General features: G+C 40.1%; 2 protein-coding genes across 4 annotated transcripts; one reads left to right on the forward strand and one right to left on the reverse strand.

Annotated features, from left to right (window-relative positions):
• Nucleotides 1-569: 569 nt before the first annotated feature.
• Nucleotides 570-16695, reverse strand: fubp1 (far upstream element (FUSE) binding protein 1). Of its 2 annotated transcripts, XM_042335333.1 has the most exons (22): nt 16552-16695; nt 12023-12113; nt 11132-11194; nt 9773-9808; nt 8840-8876; nt 8264-8313; nt 7239-7310; nt 6745-6802; nt 6387-6549; nt 6186-6284; nt 5977-6087; nt 5619-5721; nt 5386-5486; nt 5045-5192; nt 4345-4505; nt 3476-3645; nt 3310-3389; nt 3048-3173; nt 2616-2696; nt 1941-2015; nt 1690-1847; nt 570-1352 (listed from the first exon to the last, which is right to left on the reverse strand). In XM_042335333.1, the coding sequence occupies exons 1-22, from the start codon at nt 16645-16647 to the stop codon at nt 1302-1304; spliced, it is 2130 nt and encodes a 709-aa protein (XP_042191267.1). In that variant the 5' UTR covers nt 16648-16695; the 3' UTR covers nt 570-1301. The 2 variants fall into 2 exon arrangements, with proteins under 2 accessions (XP_042191267.1, XP_042191268.1); XM_042335334.1 differs by lacking the exon at nt 11132-11194.
• A 4697-nt stretch (nt 16696-21392) lies between these two features.
• dnajb4 (DnaJ heat shock protein family (Hsp40) member B4) lies at nt 21393-24806 on the forward strand. 2 transcript variants are annotated; one of them, XM_042334752.1, is made up of 4 exons: nt 21393-21740; nt 21773-21992; nt 22716-23284; nt 23995-24806. In XM_042334752.1, the coding sequence occupies exons 2-4, from the start codon at nt 21776-21778 to the stop codon at nt 24226-24228; spliced, it is 1020 nt and encodes a 339-aa protein (XP_042190686.1). In that variant the 5' UTR covers nt 21393-21740; nt 21773-21775; the 3' UTR covers nt 24229-24806.
• Nucleotides 24807-25893: the final 1087 nt, after the last annotated feature.

The raw sequence follows: 25893 nt of genomic DNA on the forward strand, positions 1-25893 counted from the left end.
TGCTCCTTGAAGGAACACAATCAAGGGTTGTGCACAGCATACGCCAGGTTACCCTTACAGAGCTACCTCTACAATGGCTGGAACACCTGTACTTCAATAAATACAACAGCAAGACAGACTGCAATTGCATTCATCTTCTGCATAGTTAAAAATTGATAAACTACAGAATATTTAAATGCAAACAAGGCAAAAAAAAGAAAAAAACACTAATTTGCACAGAACAATTGAAAACTTTCAATAGTTGGGATAAAATTGTGCAGTAGCAGGTCAAAGAACTTTGAAATTATAAATGGCAATTTCCAACTACATAACGTGCAAAATAGTTCATCTAAAGCAATTCATATTGCATCAGAAATACAATCCAATTTTCAGTTTAAGGAATTGAGACATTGATGAATGCTGTGACTGATACCTTACCATCAGCTTTCCTAAACTTCTGGTAGAAAAGAAAAAGTTATGGGGCACTATTTTACATGGCAAGAAATGCAGATCATACGAACAAACTAAAAAGCACTCCCTGAACAGTTGGCCTTAAAGACACAATTAGTATGAAACACCAAAGCTACAGATGCCGTTGACAGATTTAATAGCACGACTATAAATTCACCATTGTACATTCTGCTATGAAAAGATTATGCAAGAGATGCACTGTCCCAAATTCATTACATCTGCATCACAACTGATAAACTAAACTGATAATATGGCTTTTTAAGAAACAGATTGAACCTATTGGACTACAATAGCTATTCTGTTCTGCAAGAATCAAAATTATCCACATTTCAAATCTAAGCTCGACGAAGCAAGAATTCAGAAGACAGTGAATGTGTAAGAATATATCAAGTTACAGTTCAATACGCGGAACACATCTGTGGTGACATAATTACCCATAGATCCAACTTACCCACAACAAAGGTTTTCATATGATTTATTGTCAAGCACAAAACAAGTGTTTAAAAGTGAACAGGTATACATTGAAAATTAGTACATTTTACAACAGAAGCACATGTCACTTTAATGACTGAATAGAAATTGAAAATACATATGCTGGAATGTTCAAACTATTGTGATTCACTAAAAGCAAACCAATTTGCATTTCTACACAAAATGATGGTTATCACATTTTCAACCTCTCGGGTATGACAAATAGAAACACTATTTTTGAAACCAAACAAAATTAAGATCTTCAGCAAGGCGTCTGCATCCATACATTTTACAAAGGCTTTTCCCCACACTGTTGTAATTATCTCCACTTCACATTACTGGCCCTGTGCAGAAGAAATACATAAGAAATACACAAGTGGTTACAAACATGAAACATTTGAAGGACACTGCGTGTGGACAGGATCCTTAATCTGTGAAAGGAAAAGTTAAAACAAATGCTGGTCAGGTGGTTTCAATAGCCTGGTTGGGGGGAAATTTTCAGTGATGAACAGGCATTCAAAACAAATTTCTGTACAAAATCTATCAAATTCATTTCTCAAATGTTTACATTCTGAACAGAAAGTACTTTTTGAACATAATACTATTTCAGCACCATTTGAGTAACTGAACTATTAAGCCTCACAGAAGTTATCTATTTGGGTATATTGAAGTTTTATGAATGAAGATATGCTGTATAACATATAGAGGAAAGAAAAAACAGAACCCAATTTTTTTCTATTATGCCCATTTACATTTACTGACATTTACCTGTGGAGGTTGCTGTGCTGGAGGGTGCTGGGGCATTCCTTGCGAGTTTGTCTGACTGTAGTACGCAGCTTGCTGCCTGTAGTATTCAGCCCACGCAGCACTGTAGTCTGGCTGACCACCTGGTGGAGGTGCTGCACCAGAAGCCTGAGCTGCCTGACCTGAAACAGACAGGAACCGCAACAGTAAACATCATACTTTCAGACAATGCACTAATTTATTTTAACTTCCTGAAATTATAAAGAATGATATACTTTGCTTTTTGTAGTATTCCTCCCAGGCCTTTGTGTAATCCTGTTGGGCTCCTTGTGGTTGTTGTCCCTGTTGACCTACATAGAATGGGGACAGAATTTTAAACTGCTCTCCATACAAAGTGTAGAATTCCATCTAATCTTTGATACCATGCATCAGCAATCAGCGTTTAAAGTCTTCCTATTCTGTGCCACAATTCTGGTGCAGGTAATTATAATCAGCATTTGAATTTCTGCATACCTGGCACAGAATTCCAAACAGCTGGTTGATTGGGTAGGACGTTGAGGAGAGATGTTCAACTTTTTTGTGTCTTAAACTTAGATTAGCTGACTGGGATGCACACTTCAAAACAAGGTTAATCTTGAATTAAACTTGAATGACCTTTTAGCAAGTATCCAGAAGCACATGACTGTCCTCAATGTTTATGTTGGATGAAAATTCACCAGTAATACAGGAGGCCATTTCAACACAGGCATGCCAAACTATCACTTTCTCAAAGTAGTACGAATAGGCAGAACAATGATATGCCGCACCCAGTAAATTAGATAAACCAACAGCAGTAGAAAGGATGTGGTAAAGATGCAAGTAGTTTCGAGCATCTCCTTCCATGAAGGTTCAACCATCAACCTTTACAATTGTGATAGGAGAATTTTAATAAGGGAACCAAAAAATGGTACCTAGTTTCTTGTAATATTCTTCCCAGGCCTTGGTATAATCAGTTTGAGGATTCTGGGCTGGATTTGGTTGATTTGGATCACCTGTTGATAAAGAAAACAATACACATATTTATAAAATTAACATTAGGCTTTTTAGGTCAACTTTCAGAAGGTATAGGGGGAAAGAAAGGTGGAGATGGTTTGTAATCGCAGGAAAACTCAAAGGCTGCTAGACTAAATTGAGCTTTTCTAACCACCTCGTTTATCAAAAATTTTCAGGCATAAATGTTACAGGGGAAAAATGAACAGTTTAACTGCTCTATAAAAAAAATTCAGCCCGTACGATTTTTGGGATAAGTGCAAGTTTAGTGCTGAGGTTTAAAAAACCTGCAGCAATTAATTTTCTCTTGGTGTAGCCAGAAGATCTGATAAAAAAAATACACAATGATTTACCCTGTCCAGAATTTGGGGTATTGCCCTGACCAGTACTTGAAGCTGCAGGTGGCTGCTGTGCTTGTTGCTGATAATACTGAGCGTAATACGCTGCCCATGCAGCCGTATTTGCATCTCCAGCTTTATCTACAATAGATTAAAAATATAGTTTATTACTCCCAGCGTCCAAACACTGTAGATAAAAATGTACAGTATTATAGCAAATTCAGTATATTTATTTACAGTTCCAATGCAAAGAATTAGTAAGTGAATTGTCTCTTACTTGGATCTGGTTGGCCCTGTTGCTGCCAGGGTTGATAGGTATTTCCCCATCCTTGTGGAGCGTACTGGGCTGGAGGACCACTGTAAGAAGTGAAGAAATTTAGTAATGGCAACACACCACATTTTATATCAAATTCATGGAATTGTGGTTTGATTAGATTACTTACTGTTGAGGAGGGCCAGGCGGGCCAGGATTATAGGGCCCGGGATTATAGGGACCCATAGGATTTCCTGGGCCTGGAGGACCTGGAGGGCCAGGAGGACCGTGTGGACCAGGAGGACCGTGGGGTCCATGTGGCCCATGGGGACCAGGTGGCCCCGGAGGGCCTGTAGGAGCCTAAACACACAAACATAGGAATCATAGTTAATCACTGCACACAAGAAGGCCTCAAAAGAAATTCAGCAACAAAAAAACTTACTTAATTGTACGGTTACTTTTGATTTAGAATTTAGCTAACAGGTTTTACTTTGGGTGACTTCAGTACCATGAACTCCACCCAATTCTTCCATACCAAAAAAAATCATAATCCAGGATTGCCTTAGAGTCTACCATAGCGTCTCAAGAGAAACCTCTAGCTTCACAACTAATACTTCAATTGTTAGAACCTTAACAACAGAGATGTTTAGCAGCCATTATCTTGCAAAAATACATAGCCTGCAGATTTCCCTTCTTCCTGCAAAATTATTAAATTACTGGCAAAATAGCAGTCTGGAATGAAATCAACAACTAATCTAAACTTCTAGTTCCATGACAACTTTGCAGGCAAGTATATTCCTTTGTGAGGGTGGGGGGGAAATTAATCACTCCCAGACTACCAAACCAATACCTTTAAAGCATAAACCTATAAATGGCTAGCTTGTGGATTTTCCTTCACATATTTCCTCCCCTCCCAACTCAAGCAAGCTTGAAACCATGTCATCTATTTATTTAGTAAGCTAAGACCAAGTTCATAATCAGAGAATATCAATTGATTCAATTTAAAAAATATTACCTGCAAATTTATAAATCATTTGGATTATAGCACAAAGAGCTTACCCCAATCTTTTCTTCAATAAGTTGCCTAGCAAAGTCAATCTGTTGAGCTGATCCTCGAATAATGAACATTTTGAAGTTTGGATCAGCATTTGGCGGAGGATTTCGCTGAAGTTCTATCCGTGCACCTGACTGCTGGCTAATTGCTTTAACGGTATCGCCACCTAAAGCAGAACATTCAAAAAAGGTTTATCAGGACACAATACTCTGCATACAATACTATATTGAAAACAAAGTATTAACCATTAAAGATATTAAATTATATCACATTCTTATAGTACTGCTTAGAATCAAATAATTTTCCAATTTAAAACTGAGGCAGCATTGTGGACTCTAAATGGAAGTAAAAGTACAGGAATATGTACACATTGAAGCCTGCTCATAACATGCCACGGAATCACTTTCCAGTGAACTTTCAATGAGCTCTCTATTCGCCACACCAACTATCATGGCTTCACTCAAATAGATTCACAATTCAAAGCCAATCGTTGCTAAATAAGGCACAGTTGCACTATGGCATCACGACCACTAGGATCCCAATGAGGAATGTGCAAGCTAATTTCACAAAGGCCATCTGTCAGCTTCACAAAACAGATCAACTTTTATATCGGTATTTTAATGCATCAGTATTCATTTTACAAATGCATACAACAAGTTGAGATATAAAAAAAATCTTAAGTAAAAACTTCATATCGTATCATACCTTTGCCAATAATTATGCCCGTCTTGCTGCTGGGTACTGTGAAACTGAACTCCTGGAGTCCACCAGGGGGACCCATATTCCAGTTGGTTTGTCCTCTGCCTCTTCCTCTGCCAGGTCCAGGGCCGCCGGGGCCAGGAGGCATGCCCGCCTAAGCAAGATTAAAATCTTTCTGAAATGGCTTTTACCCACTTGTCGAATGCCTCTGAAGCTTAAGCGTTATAAATACATTTCTGAGCTATATTTAGCATAAATCATGATATAATCAAACAACTTAAACCTTAAGATAATCTAGTTATTAGGCAATAGAGAAGTACTATGCATAGTCAGTGAATAATTATAACCTCAACACTTCGCAGGAGGTCTGTAAGTATTTCTGCAGCATGCTGACATCTGTCTGGAGGACCAATGATCTGAGCTATTCTTTCTGGAGTTGTCCCATCATCTAGAACACAAAACACCTTTTTAAATTGATATACATTTATATTCAACAGAATCAAGCAGAAGAATCAAGCAGAAGAGTAAGCTTTAGTTACACAATAGCATAATAGATTAATTTTTCTTTTTAAAACTTTACCTGGTTTGAACTGAATCCGCACACCAGCGTCATTCTGAATCTTCTTAATCATTTCTCCATTCCTTCCTATTACAATGCCAACAGCAAATCGTGGTACAGGCACCTAAGAGAAAACTTAATTAATACACACTACAAGACATCCTGTAGGCAAAACAGACAATGGTGACGAACACACTTACCTAAGGATGCCTGTAAAACAATTGAGCTGTTGAACATTCGTCAACGGAGAAAAATGTAAGTGATTCCAAATGTATTAACACGATAATTTTTTAGCTCAATACTATTATGACATGCTGCAATCCTGAACATTGTGTCTATGTGTTTTTAATCAACTTGACTAGTTTATCTATATACTTACATCTAAGCCTTCATTACTTCCTCCCAATCTGGATCCATATTCATTACGCGTTTCTCTAAATCCACCTTGGTCTCGATCTCGGATTAGATCCATCACCATTTCCTTGGCTTGCTGAAACATTGAACAAAAATATAAAATAAAATATCCACACTGTTAAGACACCATGACAGCAGCATTACTTTAAATATGAAAGGAATACTGCGCCGTACCTGTACTTTGTATGGGTCCCCTGTTATTCGGAGAGGTTTGTCAGTCCCAGTCGGCTGAGGGCCATCTTGGATCATTACCATCTTGACTCCAGCACGCTCCTATTTTGCAACAAAACAACTCCATGTACCCACCTCAACAAGTACCACCAGACCCAAGCACCTTATTGAGCAAAACAACCATCAGTAAATAGAAAGTCTTACCTGTAAATGTTTAATTGTTTCTCCACCTTTTCCAATTACAAGCCCGGCCTTGGTTGCAGGAATCATTATTTCCTGAACAGCAGTACCTGGTCCATCCCCATGGTGTGAACCAGGTCCAATCCGACCTCTTTCAACTATTTGATCAAGTAGTCTCTTTGCAGCTCTGTAATATTAATTGGCTAAGCTTTTAAATGCTACTTTGATTTCACAAAAAAAACTTCACACTATACGACACTCACAAACCCTTCATTCCAGATTGATAAATCACTCATATAGTCAAACCTTATTTAACTTTAAATTGTGCTAGTTTTTCACATATTTAAGTCACGTAACTAACTGAATATCTTGAAATACTTACTGAATTGAATCAGGACTTCCTGTTAACATGCAGGATCTTTCTGGTAGGCCACCACTGTCTAAAAATAAAACTCAAGTTTATACCCATGAACACAGTCAAATACTTAAAGATGAATAAATTAATTGTGCTTTATAAATCTAATCAGAGATGAATCTTATCCTTAGTTCAAATGAATATTGCTCTGCAAAGGTTTTACTAAATAAACAGAGCTCTAAATTTGATCTGCCAATGTGCATCATTGATATTCACTGTCAATGTTGCCGCCAGGGTCCCTTTTATCACACAGCATCTCAAAATACAATGCACACATCTCTCAGCTGTACAGTTTATTTGAATATGGCTATAGAAGGGGAGGGGGAAAAACATCATTCAGTATTTGTTAGCGTTGCTTCCCCAGCCTGCTGCAATTACAAACTACATTTAAAACCAGTGTGTTTCAAAGCTTAGCACAGAAAATAAATTAAACGTTGCACTAACAATACACTAATACCTACCTGGTGCAATCTGTACTTTGCAACCAGATTCTTGCTGTATACGGGAGATCTGTTCCCCACCTCTACCAATTACTGAAAAAAACATAACTGAATTATATCAAGAAACAGATGATTTCAGTGCTACATTCCTAGGTTCAGAATGCTTCAGCTACCTAAAGTTTAATTCACTAATCTGACAAACTACATACATTAAAATGTTATCCTTCAAAGAGTTGGAAATATTACTTGGCATTCAAACATACCATGCACTTTTCCCAGCCTATTACAAACATACCAAACTAAATATTACAAATGTTTGGTTGAAAGCACATATGGTTAACAATCTAAAGGTTAATATTGGGATGAGCTCTAAAATTCAAGGGAGTTTTTACAATTCAGAGAACTGAAGAGAACAATTTTTAAAAAATATAACGGGGGAGGCATGAGGTGGAGAGTAAAAAAAGGAAAAGAACATTTCACTAGTCCTCTATATAGTTGAGTGAAACTGAATTTCTCCTAAGAAGCATTTCAATTATTTCAGGTGCCATCTCAGTATGCAGACCCATACAGAGCGATCCTGTGAAAACACGTTGCTCAGATCAAAAAAATTAAGACACCATGTTAGAACAGGTCTGTAAAACAATAATCACCTGCCCTACTTCCAGGCTGTAAGGTCACCATTGATGTCACTTACACTGGATTGATCCCAGCAGATTGTCAGGAAGCAGTGGTCTGCGCTGGAAACGTACCACTTCTAGTACTTATGGGTTCACAGGAGTCCCACACTCAAAGTGAACTTGCACTCTTGGGAGACACTATATGACAGGGTATGCCTTGTATATTCAAAAACATAATCCTCACTCATAGTTGCAAAGGGGAAAGATGTGCCTAGAAATGTATCAGACATTAGACAGCTAAGGCTTTAAGCTACCTTTTTAAGATGCAAACCATAAAACAAAGATGCTACTTACAAACAGTTCATAATTTTAGGCGCACATTATTTGATTCATGTTTGCTGGAAAATATGTTGTGTGTATTTTACTTACTAAATCCAACCATGCTGTCAGGAACTTTGTACTCCTCCGTTGCAATCGACCTAAATAAAAAGATTCACGAGTTAGCAAACATTATCACCACAATCTGAACTATTTAATACTCATATACTGGATCATTACCAGATTGCTTCAAGGAGGAATTCGGAAAGTTGCATTTTGCTATGCCCTAACAGCAGCTGTTTCCCAGCAGAGCACACATCCATTGATACTCAAGTTGCAAAAGCTTCAATTAATTACCTTTGTTTACATGCATTGGTGTTGCACAATATTTCAGGAATAATTATTGCATACTTCTTACAACTTTTGGGTATTACAAAAATAGACAAAACCCAACCTTATATTTTGAGTTTAAAATGCCAAGTCTAATTTATTAGTGCAGTATATAGAACATTATCCAATACACAATTTCAAGCAACACAAACATACACTGCAAGAAATTAAAATAATGTATAAATTATAAAGCAGAGCATTCCCAGCCAATAAAACCTGCCACAAAAAACAATCTTGCCATTTCTTCATTAAATTGTTCCTTCTAATTTACTCTAGAAGTTAAGACATTTTTCTTACCTTTGTTGATGCATTGCAGCTAATTGTGCTCCAAATGCTAAAAGAAAATAAAGAAAAAAATATCAATCTTCAAAAAGGAACTGGTATTTGAATAACTGCATAACCTACTAAATTCATTTATTTGAAGATGTATAGAAGATATAGATGCAAGACATGCCCCCCAGAGCAAAATGGTTAATTAATTTGATGAAAGTTCAAATGTAAAAGTACAAGCCAGTGTATGGAAACGTTTCATAATGTAGTTTTACCACATCTGCAGGTTTGATTATAACATTCTACTTCAAAATACATCATGGCCATTTACAAATAAATGACATCATTGTTTCCTTTTGCCTCAGCATTTTTTCAATATTATATGGGATTTGAGGAACAGTAGAAGTGCTGATTTATTTCATAACAGTGAAGAATTATGAAGGGGTTTATTAGTCATAATTTTGTAATACATTTTGACATACTTATTCCATTTCAGTGTTGAACACATTTTTTGCGTTCATTAAAGTTTACCCTCCCCTAAGCAATCCTTGACTTATGGGTTTATGAGAGTTTACCTTCCCAGTAAAATGTACCTTTACAATTATTTCAGGTAAACTTTGGCAATTTATGGATCTCGAAAGTAAATATGAAAAGTGGACAAATATAACAACTTGCTTTTGTGTTGCACCCTTCATGCAAGGTGTCAAACACACTTCCCTTTCGTGCTCATGAAAGTTTACCCTCCCCCTAAGCAAGGAGCACTTGGTGTGTAACCTTATATACAACGGAGAGATAGTGTTAAAATGGTGCATTTATGCCTTAATTTGTTTTACTTGGAAGAAAATTCTCCTCGTCATCATCAAGAGGAAGACATCCCACATCAGAGTTAGTGAAAGATTTTTGGGGAGACAAGATTGTTTAAACCTGAACTTCTTACTTAAAAAACAAATCATTACTTACGATCATTCTGGGCAACTTTCTTGGTATCTGGTTGATCTGCAAAATAAAGCATTTTTCTATAAAACAACTCCATTATATCAAAGGAAAAAGGATTTGGTAACAGATTAGATCTTCAACTTCAAATACTACAAACAATGCATTGGGAATTAGAAAAAACAAGTTTTATCAAAATGGGTTAAATTGTATTTTTAATAGCCTTTAACCTTTCAATATCACACAATAGCAGAACTGCCTCATTCTAAAATTTCCTGTAAAAGTCAGGAGAAATGTTGCAGGATGGCAAAGGAATATCAACTAAGTATGCGGTTGTAAGAGCTCAATATTTCAGAATACAAACTGAATTGAATGCATGTTAAAAATGTTGGAAGTGCACACAATGCTAAAATTGGAACATTTTAAAGTATGTTCAAATCTTGATTAAATGCCAAATTGCAAACAGCCAATTGTTTATATCGGTTGAAAAGTGTCCCTCCTAACCTGAAGTGTTTAATCATCCTTGGTATTCAAAGCAAAAGTTGAAGCAATCACAAAATACTTGCCTAAATTTCAAGTCACCAAGTGAATTCTAGTGAAGCCTGCACCACCCCCAAAAGTGCTAGACGTGCAGTTTACAATTGTAGGCCCACACAACAAAACTCAAATCCACTCCACCCGAGCAAGCCTTACTCAAAGTATTTCAATTCTGCTTAAATGGGATAATGAAAGCTGGTTGTGGCAACTATCAATTTACTTCCATCATTTAACAATTTCATATATTATCTGGGGTAAGCAGCAACATTTGCTACAAAACAGAAATTGTTTTAGTAGATTAGTAATATAGTATTAAATTGCAAGCTTTAAACTTGACATTGTAAATCTGAGTCCAAATTGAAGACTCCCACCTGCAACACAAGAAAGAGCAGAAAAGAAGGGGTCCTGCTCAGGAAAAAGACCAACGTTCGTTCCGCCTGTAATGTTGCATGCAAAAAGCTACTCTTTCCATCAGATTAAAACCAATTGTCCTTTCAACATCCAAATAGTGTCTCTGGGACAAAGCAAATGAAAGCGAGGAAAATGAAGGAAAAGGTGATCGCAAGTGACATTTTCCACTAAGCTTGCTGCTGTACAAAAAGAGGATTCAAAACTGAAAATGAAGTTGGTTATTTTCAATTTATAGAATTGCAGGATCCCTCATCAGGAAATACATGTTGCATCAATGGTTTCATGGTCATAAAGTAAATGGTACAACTAGATAAGATGGTGACTATGTGGTTTAGCTGCCATGGATCAAAAAATTCCACCATTTTACATTGCATCATTTAAGTCTACTCTAGATACACGTTTAACTACTACACACAGGGAAAAAATAAAAGTTCCTGCCTTTGAAAGGAGAGGGCATTCCCTCCCAGTGTGCTCTATTGTTCAGACTTGTCCGACAGTCATCTACACGTAAAATAAAAAAAATTACAAAGATCAGCTGAAGCATCATTAATTCATACTTCAGTGCAAAAGTGTAAGCAGTTCTCATCATTAAAACTGCATTTTTCGGCGACAATTATTGTATTTAGCACCAGAGCCAATTAACTTTTGCATTTCACCATACTTAACCTTGACCTGACATGTACAAAAAAGCCTCTTTTACCAAGACTGTACAAGGGACACATCAAAAAAATCTAGTTTGAAGACTTTTGCAGCATCATATCAACAATACTAATTTTTCTACAGCCTTCTACAGTTTAACAGTTGCAAAAAACTTCCAAAAAACTCATTTTTCCAAGGGTTTTATTATTGTCCAAAATAAAAAGCTGGAAACATCAGCAGGGCTTGTGACAAATATGTGGAAAATGCATAATGGTGCATTTCCTGAAGTCTTGGGGTAAATATGTCGAACATGAACAGCCAGCTATTTGTGTAAGTAGTGAGATTCTTATTCCAATAAACACTGTAACCTAAAGACAAAAATATACAAACACTAATTCAACCTTCCTGAACAAAACAGCTCGAAACCGAGATTCTGCCATAATATGAGCTAAACTATAATTAACACTTCACATCCATATCTTACAGGATAAATGAGTTACACAGATACCCTATGAACTATTTCCTCATATCTGCTGTGGAAAATTATTGCCTCCATCTTTACAGCTCCTGAGCTGTTATACAGAAGCAAGATATGTGACTTTCCCAAAAGAACCATAATACAATACCAGATTAAAAGTACCAATTCAAGTTTCATGGATGATAAAATAACTTCTAAGTACAAGGACTCACCTCCATCTTCCAGCGGTCTCTTCTGTCCACCAAATCCAAAGTCAGGTGGATTTACTGACGTCCCTGCATCTCCACCGATTTTTGCTGCAATCTGCAGGCAGACAAAACAAATATGATAAGCATCAACTATTGTGGAAAATTTAGGCTTATATCAATGTCATGTTCTGCTGCATGGGATGTAACATTTAGTTTTCCTTCTACACTTTTATAGACTAGTGTAAAAGATCCCATGCATACAAAACAACAAAGCTATAAATGAATGATGGGAAACCGCAAAAGCAGAACTACAAATCCCCTTGGGTTGGCCACTCAAATCATAAACAGGTTTCACAAACCAAATACGCTTTTAAACCATCCTAGTTCGTGGGAGAAGATCCAGTGAATTAACAACTAGCGCTTCTCATGTGCTGGCCAAAAATTCTCCAAGCTAAATCGGAAAAATCATAATTTAATTTAGAAACAAGTCCAGAAACTTGAAGAACACATGCAAAAAAATAAATTAATTTCAATATATCAGGCATATAATGTGGTCAAGTCAAAGAGAGTGACAAGCCGATGATGGTTCTATGGTTGTGCTGATTTAATTCAGCAATTCAATTTGAAAATTATTTTGCTGCATTCGGAGCATTAAGATTAATACAACAGTATTAATACCATTACTCAAATATCTAGAATTGGATTTTAGAAATTCCATTCATGCTACCTCTCCTATAAATTAGTTAATAAAGCCACTGCCTATTGTAGAACTGAGCCCATTGCAAATCAGTAAGATCCTTAGTCAACTGTAAATTAGCAGTCCGTGTTCTATTTTTGGTCTCTGTGCTTTGGTTTAGAAATCCAAGGTTCTAGCTACAAATTGCTATCTGTCGCCCTTCTAGAAAATGTGTATTAGGTCAGAAGTAAGCTTGCTCTGATGTGTCCCATGGGGTCAATACTTGCTTACAAATTCACATGACGAATGGCTGCTTGGGTAAGGTGCAAGAGAGCAGCTGGAGCCTGCGGATATCTTGATCAACACAAATCAGCAATGCCAAGAAATCAGGAAGAACATTAAAAGGGGAGAAAAGAAAACTTGAACTGTGAAAGAATAAATTCAGCAATTCAGCACAAGAGGTGCAATAATTTGTTGCCCTGTTTAAAATAAGGAAACATACAAAACATGTTTTTACTTCCAGATCACGGGGTACAATTACTCTTGAGATAATGAGCTTCAAGAAGTTGTTACAAGAGCCCTTCAAACAGGATACCCTCATTTGGGTAGACAATTAAGTTCGAAGATTAAACTTCTATCTGGTGAAAAGGCAACATTTGATATAATCAGATTCGATTTGCCATTATGAGTTTTTTTTAAAATCAGTTATAGGATTTTCCTCCTCTAATGATGTACTTTGACAATTGGAGATTTACTTTTTAACTGCAATGTGAGTGTAATTAGACAAAGCAAAGAAAAAAAATGTTGAACCAAATCAGTTTGTCTCAGTTAATAGCAATAATACTCCTCAGTCAGAAGGTTGAATGTTGAAGCCTTGCTTGAACTTGAGAAGATGAGCCTGAATCTCCAGTGCAGTAATTGAGGAGCACTATATTGACAAAAGTGCCAAGCTTTAGATGAAATGTCAAACCAAAACCATTTACTTTTTCACATTGCCATTAAATATTCCAGGATACAATTCAATAAGAAAAGGGAATTTTTCCTGTGTTCCAGCCAACAATCTTTCAGGTAAATGAATTGTTATGGCTGACCTTGGTGTGTGCACAATGGCTATTGCAAATGCATACTTCGACAGAAAGTACATATAAAGCACTGTGCAATTTGATGTTAGAGGTGCTATATAAATTGTTTACTATCAGTTGGAAAACAATTCCATGTACAAGTCTCCTCTATTGAACCGTATATACAAACTAAAGTGGGTCTTCTTTAATTGCAATATTTTACTTCACTAGTAAAGGTTGATCTTGCAAATTCACAGCGGGAGAGATGTAGTAAAATTATTAAGTGCCTCTAGCTGCAGGCGATTTGACCATGCATTGCTAAGACAAAACGTTATACTGGTTACCTGAAATATTAACTTGAAATTTACTTTTATAAATCACATGTTTAAAATCAAGCTTTAATCACTGCAAAACGTTGGGAAATGTGCTTGTTCTATGCACTGTGGTTTTACGATAAACTAACAGAAGACTTATGTAGACAAAAAACATTTAAGACAAAATGTTAAAATGGCTACCAAGTTTGCTCCTCAAAGAGCAGCTTCAATTACCCTGAGGAGCTCAATCATAGCCTGCTCCAGATTGCAAGAGAATCAAAGATGTTATGGTTACTGTGCAGCTGAACAGGACAAAGCACTGTTAATGTCATCATATTTGACAATTAACACTAATCCACCTATAAGAGCATTGGTGTGCGAGATCCAGCACATCTCTTTTTTCTCCTCCCCTACTGCATAATCTTTAGATGTGATATTCATTTCACCGACCTATAAAAAAAATGAAACACTGCACTGCATTAGGATTAGAATGCAAAAGCTTTGGATTCCAAATGTGAAGCTCAAATGAGTGTTACCCACGATTCTGTTGGACAGTTAAAAAATAGCAATTTTATATGTACTGCTGTCAACTACTGCTCACAGGTCACCAAAATGAAATATGTGAAATTTAATGCAAAATGTAGACATTGACAGAGTTCTTGCATGTTTGCAAACAATAATCCTTGAATTTGATACTCTGACTTTCAAATTGGGAGGACGTCTCAAAGCACTTTACAGAATTTACTGTATATATAAATAAATAATCCTTGCATTTGGTATAGAGGCTTATCACATCAAGACATCCCAAAGCACTTCACAGGATATACAATTCTACAAAGTGTTTGAGAAGCAGCAATGTACCACAAACACGCATAAAATGAGTGACCAATCTTATTAATATTTGGACACCATGATAAACTCTTCCATTTTCTAATACTGAAATGGGACCTTTAGAGGCAGAAAGGACCTCAGTTTAATATCTCATCCAAAGGACGGAACCTCCAACAATGTAACCCCCCCAGCAATCGACTGGAGTGTCAGCCTAAACTTGTAAATTCAAAGTTCCGAGGTGGGCTTGAACCCACAGCCATCTGATTCAGAGGCAAAAGTGCTACCAATTGAGCCATGCAGACCCATAAATTTTGCAAAGTAAACTGAATCAGCACAAATGGTACCGGAGCTATTTGCCACCATGTTCTACAGTGCATGAAGATAACGGCCTGTGCAAACACTTGAATGTGATGAAATCACGCACTGCCAGTCATGCCCGTCATTTTACCCTATTTAACCTACCCAAGAGGGTGGCACAAAAGTAAGGCACTGTTTGGTTTAGTTTAACACCCTAAGTGATACATAAATTTCATTTTGCAATCAGGTGTCTTTGTTTTATGTCCCCTGCCTTTAGAGGCACCAGCTAAGTCCTGCATGTCATGTTATGGGCCCAAATATGACAACGTTATAAGATGTGCAATAACAGAGCATTTATTTCTTCACTTCCCAGCACAGCATAAACTATTAGTCGGGAGCAAAATAGGGCATTCAATGCTATGAACGATCAATCAAGACCCTGGAATTCAGGCTCTCCTCTCTTTGTAGCTAAGTTTCAACAAAATTTGGCAGAAAGGTAAAAAAAAATCTTTAATTTTAGGAGAGTAAATCCAAATAAAAGTTAAAAGAGTGGCCAGCTCAAGTATGCTCATAAAAGCTACCCAATGCTACAAAATGCTTCCCAACTCGACTATTTTGATAAAAGCGATCTTAAGCGAAGGTCTCATTTTAACTCAAAACAGTACGATCTCACACAAAAAAAAAACATTTTATGAAAAGCTACAAATAATCCCACAGCTCCTGAACTTTGAGCCCCATCCCACCCCCAACACACATGCTGACAATTAAGATGGAGTTGCGGGAACAGACTAAGATGGTGTCGTGCTGCACTTTGAAAGTGCAACAAAAGAAATGGGGGGGGGGGGGATATGCATAATCTCCATATTAGAAACGAGTGGGGAGGAGGTGGGGGGGGAGAGAGTGAGAGAGTGGGGGGGGAACTTTTTCTGAAATGGTAAGTCAGACGCTCCTGAGCTGCTAACAAAAATTTTTAAAAGGGAAATCTCACAACCCAACCCCCTCTGGACTCCGGCGGTGGCCCTTGTGGCTGGGAATGAATGGGCCCGAAAAACGCCGCTCTTTTGTTAAAACGCGCCATGCTGCTGCCGCCGCCGTCCGTCCTTCTGCTCCGGGCCTAGCGGCTTGAAACCTTCCCAGCGGCTTCAAATAAACCTCTCGGGGGAAGGTGGGGGTGTGTGTGGGGGGGGGGGCACGTTGCCTACATTAAGGCGAAACGCTGGGGCCCACGTTGAAAAGGCCGCCTGGTCAAAGGCGGGCAGCGGCTCCACGTCCGAGGCGGCGGCCGCACGCTGCACATAATCGAAACATGGCCGCCGAGGCGGGAGGTGGGGAACTGAAGCCGCGCTCTTTGAAGTCGACGATGCTGATACGAACCTGCCTGGCCCTCTGCAGAGCGTCCGCGAAAGCATCGTTCTTGAATCCCCCGCCGGCTAAAGCGTTCGGCGGCGCCACTGCTGAATATTCTGCCATTTTTTTTCTCTCTCCCTCTCTCTCTCTCTGTCTGTCTGTCTGGCTCTCCCACACACGCACTCTCTCAGCGCACGCACGCACACACCACACGCTGACGATCTCTGGCTCACTCTGCAAAATGGCCGCCACCGCCGCTCTGCCCCCGCCGCGCGCTGCGCCCAGAGCCAACTCTCGCGAGACCTGACGTTTGGTGCCGCCGCTGAGTCTCGCGAGGTGTCCGCGTCACGGAGCTCAGTTCCCTCCCCCCCCCCACTCCTCCCCCCCCCTCACTCCTCCCCCCCACACCTCTCCCCTCCCCCCCACTCCTCCCCCCCACCCCCATTCCTCCCCCCACTCCTCTCCCCCCCCACTCCTCCCCCCTCCCCCCCACTCCTCTCCCCTCCCCCCCACCACCCCAGGGAAGTGGGAGTTGCCCAGAGGACGCTGTTGCTTCAGGTATAGATAGGCGCACAGCTTGTCAGATTGTCATCCTTCCATTTGATGCAGCTCCTTGGCACGTCGTCGAGACGTTTCAAAGCGCTTCACGGAATGCACTGTGAAGTAATGATAATAATAATAATAGTGTAGTGACTGTGCATTTTGTGGGGCGAAACGTAGCAGCCGATTGCGCACAACGGTGCCCCTCGTTTGTGAACGGTCGTGGATCGAGTGACCGAATTATTATGTTTTTTTCGGAGGGATTATTTCCCCCGGAAAGAGATCCGCCAATCGACTAACAAGCGGGTTCCTACTTACTGCTTGGTAAACAGAGGCGTTCTCGCGCGCACGCGCGTGTGTGTGCATGGAGCAAGGAAACTTGCCTAAGGTATTGCCCAGATTCAACAGCAACAAGTTGCATTTATATAGCGCCCTTCACGTGGGGTAGCATCCCAGAACGCTTGAGAGTAGCGGAATCCGACCTGAGCCGGGGTGGGGGAGGGGGGAGCGAGAGGGGAGGTGAGATTCAGACCAGACAACTTAATGGAGTCGCCGCAGAGGGGGACGTTTGTGGACCTTAAATTTCTAGGTTTGCCAACCACACTCCCCCCTCCCCCCCACCCCACCACCAAAAAAAATCCCAGTAGGAATATTGCTTTGTCATCTTTGCAGTGAAACTAGAAAATACACAGTCAAAACCACTTTTACAGTATATCCACTGAAGCGCTTTGAGACGTCTGGATGATGTGATCAGACCCAATATATCAATTGCAAGGATTATGAAGTAATTGTTGACCCCTGAAGAATCCTTTAGACACACAGAAGTCATCTGAATTTGGTACACAGTGTCCACACAGTCTAATAATAATCCCTACATTTGGTCTTTCATATGAGGAGTGGCGTCCCAAAGTGCTAAACAGGTAAATTGCAGGGATTTCAGTGTTTTATGGGCAAAACAACCTTCACCTGGCATTGACTCGCTTAAATCGAGCAATGATTGTTTGACATTTCAATGCTGTGACTGGTCCCAATCTTCTGTATGCCACTCAACAACAACAGCAACTTGCATTTCTGTAGCGTCCTTCGTGCGGGCAGCATCTCAGAGAGCTTAATGGTTTCATGCAATTATTCACTAATGTCCCATTAAAAGTCATTTTGCAATTTTGGCAAATATAGTTTCTCGTTTTGGACCATTCAAAATATTGGGAGCAATGAAGGGGATCGATTTTTTAAACAGGTGGCTGCAGTTCTTTATATAAACTGAAACTAAATAGTGGCAGTGACAGCACTCGCTGCATTTAGTAACAGTGCTTTATGAAACCTAAACATATTTGTCAGCGTTGTAGTTCCACCCTAATTTCTATTTTAGTCTTCCACTCTAGATAGGCAGAGGGGCTTTTAGATTTTGTAAATGCTGCCAGAAATAAACAGAGTTTGCATTTGATTCATTTTCAATCAATAAATAATTAAAATGACAAGGTTTTCAATGACGCATTCTGTGGCACATAACAATTGTTGGTACCGCACGTCTCACCTTTCCAGTACCTTCTGGGGTTTCCTTAATTACAGCCTTCATCTGGTAGTGTGTCACAGTTTACTGTGTATCACAATGTTTCAATCAATCAGCTCAACATGTTCTCCTGTTCCGAGTTTCCTGCCATATTACAACAGAGCGAAAAGCGACGTCGAACAACAGCGTGGAACTCTTCAGCGGGTTTTTCAACATTGTTTTTCCTCCCCCTGACCCACAGACAGTGAAGCTAATTGTAGTACTTTTCTCATTTCAGTATAATCCAGCAATTAAACCTGTGACTGTCCTGATCTCCGTTCGTAGTGTCACACGACACAGTGCATTCATTCAGTCAGCCCTATGGAGAGAATGCGTGTGTGTGTGTGTGGGGGGGGGAGGGGGGGGGGGGTCGTCCATCCTTAAAGTTCACCTGTTTGTGAGAGCTATATTTAAAATTAGGGACTTGCAAAACTTCCAAAATACCATCTGTTGTTTGCCAGGAAGCGAGTTTACATTTCAAGCTTCAATCGATTGAAAGTCAAACTATTTTTAAAACAATGTCCTAACACTGGGGCTTTATGCACTCAGATGTTCCACAACAGTGATACCAATACATATCAAAGCATAGAGGTGAAGATTGGAGAATAGTAAGAGCCACATCGATGACTCAGTCGGTCAATCTTTCATATGCGCATAAATGGTCACTTGAACCAGTGTTGGATGAAGTTTGATTCATGTTTGATTTGGTTCCAGTTTGATTCGTGGTATAACAGCTCGCTGATCAGCTTGGAGGATTGTTAACTAATACGAAAAGAGATATCTTACATTTTCTCAAATAATGTCATTGGATTTGTAATATCCACCCGAGGACAAGCAGACGTGTCATCTCGTTGGAACGATGGACACTTAATGAACTGATTCACGGGAAAGATTTTCACTCCATCTTCTCTGTTGTGCTGTGTATCTTGGGATGAAAATGCAATATGTGTTATGCTAATTATCACATCATAGGATATTTATTTCTTGGCGATGTCGCAGTGATAATAATAATAATAATAATCCTTCCATTTGATATAGCGCTTTTCACGTCGAGAGGACGTCCCAAAGCTCTTCACAGAACACACTGTAAAGTGAATTGACTGTATATTTGTGGGCGAACGCGGCAGCCAATTGCACACAGCAATGTCCCACAAACAGTCGTAGATTGAAAATGACCAATTTATTATTGTTTTTTGTTTTGGAGGGATTATTATTAGGCTCTATGTGGAGTAAGGAAACTTGCCCAAGGTTTCGCCCTCTGCCTGGAATTGAACTCAGGTCAATTCGAGTGCAAAGCGAGTGCTCTAACCACTGAGCTACAGGACTCCATGGGAGAACATGGAAAACAAACCTTTCACTTTTTTCAATACTTGGGTGGGAGTTTTGATGTCCACCCTGAACAGGCAAATGGGCAGCAATGCACATGTCTGTTAAAGTTAAGACAACTGAGTAATTTCCTCTGAAAAATAAAAACGAGTGTGCTGCAAATGCCAAAATGTGTATTTATATGATCAGCACAAGGGATACGAGGCAATTATCTCTGTTTGAGTGGCAAGTGATTGACAGGTTTGTCGTACTTGCCAAAATCTAGGGTTGTGATCCACGCCAAACACTTTCTTGTGACAACGTGACGCAAACATGAGTTGTAGTCCAGCATAACCTGATAGGTCTGTGCAAAATTCATATTGGGTCAGACTGTAAAGCGATAATATCTAACTGAAAGTAGCTACATTAAATGACCGGAGGAAATGAAGAAAATGAAAATTGATTTAATGTAAGAAATATAATGAATTAGTGAGTATTTATCTTTCATTGCTGAACAATATAGTAACTTCTAGTGGAGAATACTGCAAACATCGTCAATGGTATAGGAGTTAAGAAAGAAAGATTGGGGAAAGAGAAACATTTTCCCTCAAACAGTGGTTATATCAATATTCTCCAAAACAGGTTCCAGGAAGGTCAATCTTATAGTTCTGAACTATTTGCCCGAATGGTGCACCACAAATACACGGTGTGAATGTTATATGAAACTGGAAACCAAACTTGGTTCCTCTGATGCAGCGACTTACCGAACGAGCTGTTGGAAATAAACTTAAATAAAAAGTTCGCATGATTTTTTAAAAAAAATTAGGTAGAAAGCACACTTTATATATTACAAGTCATGTGAATTTCATCCAACAAAATACGTAGCATCTGATTCAGAACATTTACAAACCATTGCTGGACACATGTCAAACAATTTTGTCATTTGTTTCTTAACTGCACATTGAATTTTCAGAATATATCGCCAACTTTTCGATATTTATCTACAAATGTTCCGATAGACAGCAAATGCGTTAATATATATAATAACCAGAAAGTTTGTAGCTCTCGACGATCTACAAAAATACATCTGAAACCTAAAGAGTTTGTGGATCTCTGTTGCTCGCAAATTCCGTCTGAACACTCGGAAATGTTGTTGACCGATTTGAATGTTTTGATGTCATTCTCTGTATTGCTGAATTTCGATCCGTTTACCATTGCCCCCCTCTCCCCCTCCAAAAAAAAAAGCCACAAATGATTAAAAGAGTCGAGGAAAGAGTGGACTTTCCCAGGAACTGAGCCGCACTGACACCGAGGCGTCTTATTCACGACCCTCCAGCAATGAACACTAAACAGTTTAACCTTTTTTTTTAATATAAAAAAAAACCTCATGCGTTGGCATCCTGCACTGACCGCTCAATTTGATCTGGAAAGATTTTTTTTCCCCCCCCGGGGTGGGGAGGGTGGGGAGGGTGGGGTGGTGTGGAAGAAGGTTTAGGTGAGTCATTGGTTTGTGGAAGGCAGGAGGGAGGGTGGAGGGGGAGAGAGAGAGAGAGAGAGGGAGAGAGAGAGGGAAGTGTGGGGGGAGGAATGACGATTCGTTCGGGATCTTCTAGAAAGCGCTGGGCTTTTCCCAAGAGCGAATGTGTTTATATAAAGCGCAAGAGCGGGAGGAGAAGGAGTGGGGGCCATCGGTAGCCACGAAACGGGCGAGTCAGCTGCCGGAGCTCCGGGTGGTGGTGGTGGTGGTGGTGGAGGGGGAACTTGACTGCATTGCATTGCGTTGCGTTGCGTCCCCCTTTTTGCAGCAGTGCGGTGAACTTGCAAGCGGCGGCTGCCTGTGTGCGGTGCCACTGCGACATGGGCAAGGACTATTACAGCACCCTGGGCCTGCGGAGGGAGGGGGTCGCCACGGACGAGGAGATCAAGAAAGCTTACCGCAAGCAGGCGCTGAAGTGGCACCCCGACAAGAACAAGGCGCCCGGCGCCGCCGACAGGTTCAGGGAGGTGGCCGAAGCCTACGAGGTGCTGAGCGATCCGAAGAAGAGGGAGATCTACGATCAGTTCGGGGAAGAGGGTGAGTGGGGGTTTAGCAGCAGCAATAATAACAACAACAACAACAACAACAACAATCTTTGTAAGTCGTTGCTGCCGGTGCTCCCGCTTTCCCCATTCCCGCAGAGAGGGGATGGAGAGGGTCGGCACAAGGATGATGATGATGTTTTCGGAAAGCGATCGTGTGGTTTCCACTTTTAAAAGACCATTGTCATAATTATAATTATAATAATAATAATAATAATCCTTGCATTTGATACAGCGCTTTTCACGTCGGGAGGACGTCCCAAAGCGCTCACGGAACACACTGTAAAGTGAATTGACTGTATATTTGTGGGCGTATTATTAATACCTGCAAAGGGTTCTTTGGGTTTCTGGAAACAGTTCTGGAAACGAATGCGGCCACATTTGCCCCACTCCACCCAGTCATTGTTGATTGAGAGCCCAACCACCCGGGAATCAATCAATCAATCGTGACATGTCCGGAGTCCCGAAATATCTGGACCATGTTTGGACTTGAGAATTAAGAATGAGACCCATCACAAACACCTTGAAGCAGGTAGCACTTGTGCTTGTTTTTTTGAGTGTGAGCTGAAGTACATTTAATGTTTGAACCAAAATGTCTGTGCGCTGACAGATGTCTGTGTTATAATCCTGCCGTTGCTCTGGAGTCAACATGATCTTTCCAGATTTAACTGGAACTGGGCAGACGTGGTAAACGTTCTCCTTTTCCACCCATTTTTAGGACTGAAAGGCGGAGCCGGCGGTTCCGAAGGACAGGATGGGACATTTAGCTACACTTTCCATGGCGACCCGCACGCCACATTCGCCGCGTTTTTCGGAGGTGCCAACCCTTTTGAGATGTTCTTCGGAAGGAGGATGGCAAACGGCAATCATGAAGAAGATATGGATGTGGACGGCGACCCTTTTGGCTCCTTCAGTGGTTTTAACATGAACAGTTTCCCCAGGGAAATGCAAGCAGGGCAGCACAGGCGCAAACAGGACCCACCCATCGTTCGCGAACTTAGAGTATCTCTGGAAGAGATTTACAATGGCTCTACCAAGAGGATGAAAATCTCCAGGAAACGGCTCAATTCCGACGGCAGGACTACCAGGACAGAAGACAAAATACTGACCATTCAAATTAAAAGAGGCTGGAAAGAAGGCACCAAAATCACATTCCCCAAAGAAGGCGATGAAACACCCAACACCATCCCAGCCGACGTAGTCTTTGTGTTGAAAGACAAGCCACATTCGCACTTTAAGAGGGAAGGATCAAATATTGTCTCCCGTACAAAGATCAGCCTACGAGAGGTATGTTGAGCAACAGATAGCGTTTACAGTTCTAAAGTGTGTGTTTTCCCTTTTGCTTGCCTGCGTGTGCATGCAATTGAGAGATACCTGCAGATGAAACGGCTGCAAAGTCGTCCTTTTGATGAGATGTTAAACCAAGGCTCTGTCCCTCTATTCTGGTGGAAGTTAAAGATTCCATGACACTTTTTGAAAAGTGAAAGGAATGCACCCTGGCTTTTAGTCCCCCCCCCATAAAATTGTTCACTCACTCTGTGGCTGTTTGTGGGATATTGTGTGCAGATTGGCTGTTGTGTTTGCTCACAAACTACACGCAGCCACATCCTGTGTATATCCTGTGAAGTGCTTTGAGATGTCTTGATGGGGTGCTATGTCCAATATTCTGAAAATATGGGAATTGTCCAGCAGCTTCGATTTTTGTCTGTGAAGTTTTTGTCTGGTTTTGTGACTATCAATGCAGAACCAGAGTAAATTTAAGGTACGTTTTGATGGGTATGTGAAGGTAATTGCCTCCTTCGCCTTCTCTACTTCCATGCTTTCCTAACCTCCTATTGCTGTATGTATACTGCTCAAAATTCCAGCGGTCTATCAATCATTGTTCCAAAATATTTTAAAAAGTAAATCTATTGTTGGGGAAGTAAAATTAGTAACTAAAATAAAAAAACTATGGACTTTTTAACAATATTTTAAACTGTTCTTTTTAAATTTTACAGGCTTTATGCGGTTGCTCAATTGCTGTGCCAACCCTGGATGGTAGATCAATTCCATTAACAACCCAGGAAGTGATTAAGCCATTAATGAGAAAAAGAATAGCTGGGAAAGGTTTGCCATTTCCCAAAAATCCTGACCATAGAGGCGACATAATTGTGGAATTTGAAGTCATTTTCCCAGACAGCATATCACCAAGTTCCAAAGAAATACTAAAGCGACATTTACCTGTGTCATAAATATTAGATTGGATTAATTAACCAGAAGTTTTTCTGCTGTACATAAAGAAATGACTGCTTCACAGTATTGTTTAAGAAGTGTGTATTTAGTATGCAGCGTTTATTATTTGGGCACGTTTGAAAGATTTATTAAGACAGTGTTTTATGGTTCTAAGCAGAAGTGAAAGATGCTGTGTTTTGTGAAACTGTAGATTTTTTGTACATGTCAATGTTTTTATTTAGAAAACTATTTTGTAAATACAAATGCTGCCTGACAAAAAGTCAGTGCTGAATAAAGTTTATAACTGAACAGAGAATAAATGGAAAAAAAAGACTGAACCTATTTTATCTTATCTTATATTCAAGTGTGACAATCAATATAAGCATGGATCTGCTTTCTATTGTACTGTTTTCAATAGTTGTATGGATTTATGGTGCACAGAATAATTTTTTATAGTTACTATAGTGGAAACAGTTTTACAAAAGTTGATGTTATAATGAAATATCAGTGTATGCATTGCTGGGATTAGAATCTCAAATATTGCAATGATTAAATCTATACATGTTTTTAAAATCGAGGGGGAACTCGCTCTCTCAAATTCTACGTGTATGTCTTGTTCCTATTACCACTAAAATGTGCAGGAACAAAACATTTAATGCTGCATTTCAGGACAGAGCATGCTCTTAAACACGCTCAAACCTTCTGCACTTTTTTCCCTGCAACAATTAACTTTATCAGAAGCTCAGAGCATTAGGGGTCTTTGAGGTCTGTAACGAATAGTGTTTTACAAAAGATGAGGAGTGCATAACAGTAATTTTGCAATAACAATTTGCATGTATGTAGTGCTATACACATGTGGTAATACCTTATCATATGGGGTGGGGGGGCAAGAAAGATGCATTGAACTTGATTTTGGGTCATCCTGACCCAAACGCAGCTGAAGATTTACACAAATGAAGTAACAGAAGCTTTCATGCAACTTACCGGCTGCGTGGATCTGTTCAGGTGGATGTTAAAGATCCCATGGCTATAATTTGATAAAAGAAGGGACGTTTCCTCCAGTGTCCTTGCCAACAACCCCGCTCATAGAATTCGTCATTCGTGTCATATCTATTTGTGAGACGTTGCGCAAATTGGCTGCTGCGTTCACTGCAAAGTATACAGTTAACTGCACATTACAGTAAATGTTGTGAAGCACTTTGGGACATACCCCCACCCCCAGTAACAACAACAACAACAACAACAAATTGCATTTATATAGCGCCTTTCACGTTGGAACGACGTCCCATGGCACTGGACAGTCAGGGTGCAAACGCACCTGAGTTGGGGGTTGGAATCAAGAAGGGTGGACGGTATGCCCGGGGGTTGGCGCGGGGGGAAGGTGGTTGAAGAGGAAGGACCTTGAGACCCCAGTGATGGGAATCGGCTGCCGCGTTTCGCCCACAAAACAATACACGGGTCAGTTCGCTCCGCGGTAGATCCTGCGAAGCGCTTCGAGACGTCTCGAAGACCGTGACGAGGGGCCACATCAAATGCAAGGACAGTTATTAGGATTAGAAAGACGTTGTGTCAAATGTGAGGCAACTGACCACATAACCGCAATCTCCCTCTTGCCTGTGACGTCGGGGCAGGGGAGGGGGGGGGGGGGGGGGGGGGATGCGCACTACGGCCGCGCGCACCGGTGT

The sequence above is a fragment of the Callorhinchus milii genome, unplaced genomic scaffold (assembly GCF_018977255.1).
Source record: "Callorhinchus milii isolate IMCB2004 unplaced genomic scaffold, IMCB_Cmil_1.0 Scaffold5, whole genome shotgun sequence".
NCBI lineage: Eukaryota > Metazoa > Chordata > Chondrichthyes > Chimaeriformes > Callorhinchidae > Callorhinchus > Callorhinchus milii.